Source organism: Condylura cristata, unplaced genomic scaffold, assembly GCF_000260355.1.
Source record: "Condylura cristata isolate star-nosed mole 26May11 unplaced genomic scaffold, ConCri1.0 scaffold00031, whole genome shotgun sequence".
Taxonomy (NCBI): Eukaryota; Metazoa; Chordata; class Mammalia; order Eulipotyphla; family Talpidae; genus Condylura; species Condylura cristata.
The window spans coordinates 6,710,057-6,721,025 of NW_004567132.1; the positions used below are offsets into that span (position 1 = coordinate 6,710,057).

At 43.4% G+C, this 10,969-nt stretch overlaps 1 protein-coding gene across 4 annotated transcripts in view; it reads right to left on the reverse strand.

Moving 5' to 3' along the window:
• BCL11A (B-cell CLL/lymphoma 11A (zinc finger protein)) overlaps positions 1-10,969 on the reverse strand; it is a 98,125-nt gene that overhangs the window by 85,417 nt on the left and 1,739 nt on the right. For 3 of the 4 annotated variants that reach the window (XM_004691422.1, XM_004691421.2, XM_004691418.2), the window contains exon 2: positions 5,141-5,470. In XM_004691422.1, coding sequence (XP_004691479.1) covers positions 5,141-5,470 — 330 coding nt within the window. Of the gene's footprint in view, positions 1-5,140; positions 5,471-9,617; positions 9,673-10,969 lie in introns of those variants that run through there. The other variant, XM_012731568.1, reaches the window with a different exon arrangement.

A 10,969-nucleotide genomic window follows, 5' to 3' on the forward strand; every position in this document is an offset into this window, starting at 1 on the left:
TCATATTTAGTCCCAAAAGAAAGCCAAACTTTCTTCCTTTCTCACTGGACAGTACGTGAAGTCACCATTCACCTAGTCTCCTTTATTCAGCCTTTTTACTAAAAAATCACGAAATGCTGAAAAATGCCTGCCTGGGATCTGCACGTTTGTTATATCCTCCAATTTAGTCCTCCCACATTAGCCAAACTACACTGAGGCTGCAGTGTGAAATTAATGATTTTCCAGGACTTAAAATGTGCCATTAACATGCATCCAACTCGCCTCATCCCTCAGCCTAAGGTTCGCGGTCCTGACACTGCCTGCTCATTTCTAAACGCAGTTGCCTCTTACAACCCATCGGTAGCTCCACAATTAAATGCCACATTCACCAGGAGAAAGGTGTGTAAAACAGATTTCAGATCCGTTAGTGGAAAATGTAAACTTGCAACACAACAAGGAATAGGGTGATTTAAGAAATCACAGCACTAGTTTGTTGGGGGTTTTTTTTGGTTTTTGTTTTTTTTTTTTTTCTTGTAAGCTTTCACAGAACAAACAGAGAATGGGAGGGAAACTTTCCCCCTCTGCTCCTGTTCTTGAAGTGAATACATATTTGTGTTTCCAATAAAAGGCCATTTTTACATTAACTGTCTGTAACAGCAGGAGACAGAAAAACTAACACAATCTCCACATCACACACAGGATGATCTTCATATCACGTGGACCTATTCTCAAAACTATTATTTATAAAAGACAACTAGGAAAAAATGCACAATGCATCTTTTCTGTGTCATGGAAAGGGTAATGTCTAAAGAACTTTGGGATCTTTGGGATCGTACACATTTTAAGGTTTTTTTCTTTTTGGCTTCCCGGAGTAAATTTAGCAGCCATGCGGGCCACTGTGTTTAATTAAGCTTTCAAAACTCCTCTGACAATGCCAACAATTGTTAAGACACTTCTGCGGCTCAATCATGCAATCACTGTGACAGTTCTATTTACAATTTGTCTTAGAAAGAGTTTCTCTGACATTGTACTTTGACAAAACATCCAAGCTGCCAGTTCACAACCTTTCTCTGTCTTATTTACAAATACAGCTTGTACATAGGGCTCCCAGCCTCATGAACATGAGTCTCTGGGTAGGCTCACGAGCACGGGCTCCCTATGAAAGTCCTAGGTATTTATGAGGAAACAATATTCTCTGTTCTCTGGACTCTAAAGGTAAATAAAACATTCACCAGTATATGGGGTTGGGGAGGGTGGTTGTTGTTGTTTGTTGTTTTTTAGCTGCCATGCTAAAAATCCACTTCAGAAGTCAGTAGTTTTTATTCAGAATCACACAAATAAAGAGAAATGAAAAATAAGTAGTCATAATAGCATGCTATAATTTATAGTCTCATTTACAATTACACTATAAAGTATACAAATACATCCTTCAGTTCAGCCTGAGCCAGAAAAGAATTAGAATGGGTACAAAAAAGAGAAGGCAAGCTGATTTTCTAAATTCTGAAATGCATAGTTATACTTGATTTACCTTTAAAGAACATGCAAATGTCTTTCTGTTTTGCATTAGTATTTCTCCCTCCCTTAGACTGTCTCACATACTATTATCTAGATATAAATGTATTGTCTAGGCAAATAAATTTTAAAAATGCTAATATAAAAGGCTATGTTCCTGATTTTAAGGAGGGGAACAGAGCGTGTTACATTAGACACTTGATAGGACTTGTCACATTCTCTCTCACTCTCTCAAAAAGCAAATAACTTTATGACAGCCCAACCCCAATTTAAAGATTTCTAAGTGCAAGACCCCAAACCTCAAAGCTGACACGTGGGATAGTATTTTTCAGCCTTTTCTATAAATGAACTAGCAGTGTCATATTCACTAATCTCCAATGACTCTTTCTCCATCATAAAATATGTGACTAGGAAACAAAACCAAACTCCTCTTAGAAGCCCTGCCTGCCAGGCAAAGGCTGCTGATATGTGATGGTGAATTTGACACACAAATTGATGAACTGTGCCCCATACAATATAACCTGCTCACTTCCAGTTCAATTAATTCTATTTCCGTGGTCTCAATATATCACAGCCACACAATATTTGAGGATTTGAATTAAGTGGGAAAAAAAGCCACCTGCCCAATGTCTAGGTGCGGTGTTACCACATGGACATGGGTGAAGCACTAGACGCAAACCCATCTATTTGCCAGGTGAAAATCATCTTTTCTAAAAAATGCTCAGTTTAGAGAGGCCTATATACAGTCAAAATGCATACCAGTTTACAGAACACTTAAAGGACTCTACCTTATCCTCCTAGTCGAAAGCCCCAAATCCTAAGCTGCATTTATCTCAGGAAGAAGATCTGTTACTGTTTTATTCCTGCTTCCTGCCTACAAAATGGCACAGAGCACACAGTAAGCTCAAATCCAACTTACATCATATTAATAAAGTCTTTCCTACATGACAACCTTTCTATGGCTGCCAAACATATTCTTTCAGAGGTTCATCAATATAGCTCAGTCCTAACAGAGAATGCTTCTCCTTTCTTTTTGTGACACAATTCAAATATCTACTGAATGATTGCCTTTATTGTTTCCTTCCTTAACACAGAAAGAAAAGCAGACTTGGAATTGTGAAGACGTACTTGAGAGAAAAGGCTGGGAGTATACAGCCGACTTCCAGAACTTTGCTCCAGAGGCACCTGAGAGCCAGTGCATCTTAATTTATGTGTAATGGTAGAATGTTAATTTCACCAATGGAAACTCTGAATTCATTACTGTGAATCATGAGAGTCGTGCTTCTAGTTACTTACATCTTGCTTTGAGATGTGACCAGGCTATTTATGTTCAACCAATTCCAGGGTGGGAACAGGTGATTAAACACAATAAAAGGAATCAGGCTTTCTAATGTTTCATGCATGCAAGGTTTACCTCACCTGGGTGGTGGCACCTGTGCACCCAGTGAATTTCTTAGCTACCCTGGCTATCTTTTCATCTTACTGGAATTATTTAGCATTAGTCCTATAGAGCACTTCAAATTTGCTTTTTATACTCTGGCTTCTCTGGGCTCTGCTTTGCACTAGTTCTGAAAATATATACAATAATAGACGCTTTATGACAACCAGTGACTTAAGCAAAGTATTTTCTTTTCCTACACAGATTCACAACCATGATAGTAAAAAGTCTTAACTATATAGAGAGGCTTTCCCCCAGCTTTTACCATTCCTGTTCTAAGTACAGAGGCACAGAATTTTTGAGCTAGTTAATCTGAGACCAAATAACCTATTTGGGACCTCAGTAAGAAGTGTGGTTTTAATTCTTGCTTGACAGACACTGTGTTTTGTCTTTAAAACGAGCAGCTCGATATGTAAATACGATGTTACATCACGCAAGTGTTACTCCATATTTGGTGATTTAGAAAGGCTTTGGATCTCCGTAGACGACAAATCCCCTTCCGCTTGCTCTTGCTTCATTAATCATGCCTTACACTTCTGTTCATTTTACTTCAAGTCACAGAACAGCACATGGAAATGGTCACTGCCATATCCTACTGGGAGGTGTGGCGAGGTGGGGGTGGGGGTGGAGGGAGTGAGGAGATAAAACCTTAAACCACATGTCACTTAAGCTAAAGATGGTAGATTTGAAGAAAAGATTTTGTAAATGGAGCCTCCCTGGTAGCAGATTTCTCATTTCACTAAAGGCAAAGTATCTAAGTGTTGTTACAGGAAGCATTAAAAAAAGAAAGAAAATGCCACATTTGCTTTTAATGATCAAAATTCCAGAAGGGAAGAGGAGAAGTTATACGACATTCGATCCCCTCTGGATCACTGACCTGCTGCAGTTCAACCTAGTGGTCAAACTAGGTCGGAGAGACCAGTTTCAGTGAATCAACTGAATATACTCACTGTCTAAAACTGAACACACCTTCTGCTTTTGAGGGAGGGAGCAGGGGAAACAGAGAAAAGGGATCCACCCACAAGGATACCCGGTTTTGTTATCACAGAATCTGCATTCACTTTCTGTTATGTTGTTCCATTTAAGAAAAAAAAAAATGCTTTAAGGACCACTATGCAGTGTTGCTGTTTATCACTTAGAGCAGGGATTTAAGTCCCTCTGTTAGCCTTTAATTCCTTTTCCCTTGAGCTACTGAGAAAAGCACACACCTAGCTACCTCTGCTAAGATTAACCAAAGGAAGGGGAGCTGTTGAATATGTGGATGTATTTTTCCGAAAGAAATTTTACATCGTGTTATAGCAGAAATAGTGGAAGGCTGGACTGGACATTTGTAAGGGTGACATGTGGTTGTGTAAACCACAAACAAAATCAAGATACATCTGTCAAAACCACATCAGAGACAAGAGAGAGCATAGAGAAGCATTTATCATTTAGCTGAGGAGGCAGGCTGCAGGGAGCAGCCGTTCCTGTCAAACCAACCTTTTGAAATTTCCAACATGCCCTTAAACTTTTCGAGTAAGCATGTCTGTGCGCTTCAGCAACTGCCCTCTCTACTCTGGCCTGGCCAGTCGAAAATGGCATCTTAAAGTCAAGGTCACGGTGTCATCCCACCACGGGGCTGTGTTTAATTACAGCCCCATACGGGCTGACAGCCAATATGGATCCAAGGTTAGCCCTGAGGCTCAGTTAACTCTTTCCACCCCCTCCAAAGTACCCTGCCAGCCCCCAGCCCCCACCAAAGCTCAAAGAAGTCTTGAGAACAACTGCACTGCTAGGGAGGCCTGGCCAGGTATTCTGACTCCAACAGGTCACTGGCCCAACTACAAATGTCTAAATGGCCACTCTGCCTCAGATTTGTCATCAAGGCTGGGCATGGACCCTGGAAACTGAACTAGGTGTAGTAAGGTTCAACACTTAGAAACGAGGAGGGAAGAAAAAAGGAAAGAAATTCAGAATCAGCAGATCCAGAGAGAGGGTACCAGGTGTGTGTACCTATTCCACCTACATCTGACTCAGTGAAGTGGAAAATATTTATTTTTTGTGTTCTGGACATAAGCAGTAGGAATGATTCTTTTAACATTACAGGGCTGCCATGGACAGTCACATGGAGAAATACAGAAAACACTTCACCATTCCTTAGTGCTTGGCTACAGCGCCTCTGAAAATGAAAAGAAAACATGCAAACAGGTTTTCTCCTTGCTTCTCATTTACCTGCTATGTGTTCCTGTTTGGGGCAAATTCCTCTAGATGACGTTGATAAACAATCGTCATCCTCTGGCGTGACCTGGATGCCAACCTCCACAGGATTGGATGCTTTTTTCATCTCGATTGGTGAAGGGGAAGGTGGCTTATCCACAGCTTTTTCTAAGCAGAGGCTGCCATTGCATTGTTTCCGTTTGTGCTCGATAAAAATAAGAATGTCCCCCAATGGGAAGTTCATCTGGCACTGCCCACACGTGAGAAGGTCATGGTCCCCTTCTGGAGCTCCCAAAGGGCCGTGGTCTGGTTCATCATCTGTAAGAATGGCTTCAAGAGGTTCGGCTGTGGTTGGAGAAACAAAAGCACAATTATTAGAGGGGAGGAAAGGGGGAAGTACATCCTCAACCTCATCCCATCCTACCACATTATGTAAAGTGTTTCTAAGCTCCTCTACATAATACCCAGAAAACATGAGCATCTAAAATACACAAGGATGTAGAAATTATCGACAAGAAAGCAGATTGATCAATGAGGCAGATCATAACATATTTAAAGAAAACTGACTTACATAACTCCAAAAAAAAATACACATTCACACCTCACAATACAAACATAGTTGGTTTGTGACTTTAGAAAGAACGTGACCATTAAATAAGCAGTGAGCATGGGGGGGGCGGGGGGAGTAAGGGGAGAAAGCTTTAAATAATAACATACTCCCCCCTGGCAAAAAATATTGAGTGAAACTAAATTTGTTTCTTTTTTCTTAAAGACTAAGTTGTCTACTGTGCCAAGAAAATAAAAGGAGAGGTGGACAAACACACACACACACCCTTTGTGTGTAAATGTATACACTCAAAAGTATACAGAGACAGAGCTTCATAAATTAGAAAGCTACTACATCACACAGAAAATGTGCCACATTTACACCGTCGTAATAAGAAAACGACTGCATTCACCTGTGAAACGGATCTAAATAATAATCATAACACAGCATAATTCACACTGCCAAAAACCTTTCTGATCTCACTCTCAGCAGTGCCACAAAATCAAAGAAATACCAAATTCACTGGCAATTCTTCTCAGACACATTAACTAAATGGGATACTTTTGAGTACTTAAGAAAATAAGCCAATTAGTCATTTTTTCATTCTGAAGAAAGGAATGCCTAAAATATTCTAAACATGTTTGCACTTGGTGGCCCCCATCACATAAAAATCAGAATGGTCAAGCAAATGCCACATTTCAGAACAAGGCTGAGAAGTCCTTTCTTTAGACTTGAAATACTTCGCCTAATGTTGTCAAAGTTGACTAATTTTCTGAATGAGCTCCAAAACGCTTCATTATGAGACTATTTCTGCACACATAATCACCAGCGATGGTCTAACAAGGTAGATATGTCTGTCATTCCTGCTTCCTTTTTTTTCTAACTTTGCACCAAAATACTCCAGACCTCTATTTAAACAGCCTCTATCATTTTTTAACCTTCCAAAGGAGGAACAGAGAGTTGGTAACTTACAACCTCATACTTACTCTATCAAAAAAAAAAGAAAATGAACTCACAAAATACAAAACACATTCAGGATGCTGCCAGTTAATAAAACTGAAGCAGAAAATGTACAAGTCTTAAACAGTTAATCAGTCTGACCTTCTTTAGCAAGCTGCCAATTTCACATTTAATGAACTTAAAGCCACAGAGAATCAAAAAATAGATTTTAATTTGAGTGTAGAATATTGGAACAGATTTTGATAAAGTGCAAAAATCCAGTGAACTCAGGTTAAATTTATTTCAACCCTTCCCAGGCTGAATATTGAGGGGGAAGATCTGGAGTAACTCCCAAATGTGCTGGGTGAAATAATATTGAGAGAGCCCTGCCTAGCTGCACCTGTGCTCAAGTAGGACATGTCATAATTTCTAGCCTCTGGTACTCCTCCTAATTTAACATAAGGTCACCACAGGAATATGAAGGTTATATTCCTACTAATAAAGACAGCAAGGTAAGCACTTTGTCCAACATACTGACCAAAAGATAAATGCAGAATACACATGCATACTTTTCAAATAAAAGACAAACGGAAGTGCTTTTGCATTATGCCTGTCATTTTTCTCCTACATTTGCTTTCATTTTGACGAATAGGGAAGTCTTTCTCCAGGATCCCTGCTATATGAATTTGGATTTTTTTTAAGTACACATTGACAAATGTGGCTCTTTTTTTTTATGGTCCAACAGTAACAGCAAGTTCTAAGGTTTATAGATTAATGAAATACTCAGGAAAAAATAAATGTATCTTATTAATGTTAGTGAGTAGAACCTTTGCAGAAATAAAAAATATATATATTTTTCAATCCCACTGTTAAAATTCATATCTTATTCCCAAGCCCCTGACACATTCCTGAAAGCAGGAATGTTATTTAGGAGAAAAAGGAAATATTCTCCTAGTTGTTAAATAGTTAAAGGTAATGCGGTACAAAACATACTTGGTTAAAGTCTTCTAAATGTAGTGACTGAACTGATTTACAATCAAAACCAGGAAATGAAGTGGTAATTCAGAGGTTGCTGATTACACCTCCACATTTCACCTAATTAATTTTATAGGAGGCAAAGTTCTTGAAAATAACAAGATGATCAAATGTACAGATATAAAACCTGTAACCTCAACATTTTCTATGCTCTTAACGTAAATTATTGCTAATTAACAAGAATTATATCCTAATGTATGAAATACATTTAACATCGGGCCCCTTGCAAAACATTTGGCTAGAGATGTTCAGAGAAACACCAAAATGTGTTCTTATTATTCCTCTTATATTATTAAAAATCAGACGGAGTGGGGCACAAAGAAAATATGAAAATACAATTCTCTTGGTGTAGTCTACTGATTTGCATTGACATCTTTTCTCAGTGGCAATCAACATTTCCTTTCTGGGTTTCTGATAATTTCTCTGTATTTTAATGCAAATTCCTTTCCCTAAAAACATTCCTAACCTCAGCCATTTTACCCCCTCCCTCAATTCAACTCCTTCTTCTTGGCCCCCACAATACCACGGTTTCTAAGCTCCGGCCTAAGCTTAGACTAGAAAGTGGGGGGGTGGGGGGAGTCCAAGATTGAAGAGGAAGGGAGTAGGCAAATAATCATAATAATTAACCGAGAATTCTCTACGAGGCAAGAAAGAAATAGAAAATAAAATGTTTCTGCGTTCAAACAGCAAGGCAGACTGGGACGTCTGAAAGCCCCAGCGACTGGCTGAGATCTCTTTCCTCTCTATGCAGTTGCAAAGGAATACATTTAAAAAAAAAAAAAAAAAAACCTTAGAAGAAATGTAGGGAAGGAGCTGGGGAAGCGTGGGCTGCTGGGGGAGGGGGAGGAGAAAGGGGGGCTCAGCCTTCAAGTTCGCTTTCCAAGTCCTTCCCTTTGATTGTCTTAACTGGGTAAGGAAAGCAAACCGAGGTTGAAATGCAGAAAGGAAAAGCAAAGAAACAAAAGCCGGCAGGGGTAACAGGCCCGGGGCAGGGGGCCCGGGGCAGGGGGCCCGGCGGGGGCGGGTTGTGCAGAAAGTTGGGCGCGGGGACTGCGAGGCACAAAGCGAGCAGCGTGCTGGCTGCAGGCTCAGGCCGCGCTCACTGCAAACACGTGCAGCTAAGGCGGTGGAACCATGGGGCCCGGGGCCGAGAGGCAGAGGGCAGCCGGTGGCCCGGACTACCGCTTCCACGCCAGTCCAGCCGGGCTGCAGAGTGACTATGGCTCCCTGGGCCAGCCAGTTAGTGAAATGGAAAGTGAGCTTTGGAAAACTCTTCAGCTGAACCTGGTGCAGTCTCGTATCCTCGCACACACCTCAAGCGCCGGTCCTGAAATTCATTCTGTATCCACAGGCTCACACTTTTTACTTTGGGAGAGCTGCACAAATGCGTTTCTCCCGCAATTCCCGGCAATGGTGAGCGCAGCGCGGCGGCGGCTGCAGTTATTCATTATTAATGACGCTGCTTGCCCGCATCATTATGATGATAACTATTACTATTGTTGTGATTTCAGGCTCCGAGGCGAGAGCTACAGAAGGCGGGGTAGCAGGGGGTCGGGCTACAGAGAAGCCTTGCAAGCCCACCGCTGCCTCCGTGGACCGTGCTTTTGCGCGGGGGTGAAAGGGTAGAAGTGAACCTAGAGACTAAGTGCAAAATAGCCGTACCCCGCCCTTTGGCCTAGCCCAGACGCGGGAGAGTGCATTCGCCTTTCCCCTCCACACACACACACACACACACACACACACACACACACACACAAAAAAAAAAAAAAAAAAAAAAAAAGCCCGCCCGGTAAGAAAGCGAAAACTGCACCCCGCTCCGCGCCGGGCGCGGGGGGTCTCGGCCGCGCGCCGGGGCTCCTCTCGGAAGACCTAGCCAGAAGCATTTTTAAGTCAAAATGAAGAACAAAGGCATAAGGGGTGATGGGGGGGTGGTAGGAATTCTCCCTAACCGTCCGTTTCCCCCACCCCCACCTTCTCAAAGCTCGTCCCTCCACGGCCGAGAAATGCAGAGCTGGGGGTGGGGGAGGCTATGGTACAGGTTCAAGTTCGCTGAGCTTTCTTGATCTTGTTCTGCCTCCTAGCGACCGAAAGGTTCATTCAGCTCAAGAAGCAGAGGAGGGGCGGCGGGGGATGGGGGGTTGTTCCCGCAGACCGGATGGCTCCCGCCCCCTCTGCGTACCCAGAAAATGTGAGAGCACCCCTTCCAAATTGGTATCATAACCTTAGGTTAGGAAAGGGGGCGGGAGCAGCCCCTAACCCATCCAGCCTTCAGGATCCTGAGATGGACCCGGAGCGGGTGGGGGGCGAGTAGCAGCCCCGACTTCACGCAAGCCTCAGTCCGTCCTCTGGGTCCCGGGTGAACCCTTCCGAAGAAGGGCCCGGCTTTCCCGAGTCCTGCGAACACTGCCCTTCCTTCCCGAGGGTACCTGGCCGGGCTGTAACTTCACACCGCCGCGCGCCGTGTCTGCTCCGCATCCGGCACAGCCGGGGGAGTAGGGGGCGGGGGAGAGCGGCGAGGGAGGGATGCGCGGGGGTGGGGAGAGGGAGGGCCCGCAACGTGCCGGGGCGGGGGAGCTTCAGAAATGTGTGACAAGTTCCAGGGCCCTGAGAAAAATTCAATTCCCTGTGCGCAAAACCCCCCCCCCCCAAAAAAAGCCACAGAACTTGGTATGGGTGGTTATTTAAAATTACATCAAAAAGTAAAATAAGACTCGTGAATGAGAAGAGAAGATGTGGGCCTTCTCCAAACCTTTCTTTACCTTGCTACCAAACTTTCGGAAGTGCCCACTGCCCTCCTTTCCAGGTGCATTCGTTAACCAAGAGAAAGCCACTGCCACCCTTTATATAAAATCACAAGGACAAACCACCACCACCCCAGGCCGGGGTTAGAGGACAAGAGAACTTTAGGGTAGGGTGTGCAGAGTCCCAAAGATCCAACACTCCCAAAACACAAACTCGAATATACTACTCTGCTGTCCATTCTCATGCCCCCCAAAATCACCCCCGCCATCACCCCCACCTGGCCTGGCAGCAGTCTAGCACGGGACACTAGTGGCCAGACAGGGTGCGAAGGAAAGAGAGGGAAAACACGTGGTGACCTCCCCACGGTCCCGAGCTGCGGACCAGAAACGGCCGGGGAAAGAAAAGGGGGGTATGGGGGGAGGACAGGACGCGCTTTTTCAGTTGCTTTGCAAATAAAAATGCTCAGGAAACTGGAGTTTCTCCCCAGCAGATTTCGTAGCCGTGCTGGCTGGATAGAGATCTGGGCATTGTGCTGCAGGCGAGAGAAGGAACCTTGGATCTGGCAGGCACAGAGTCGCAGC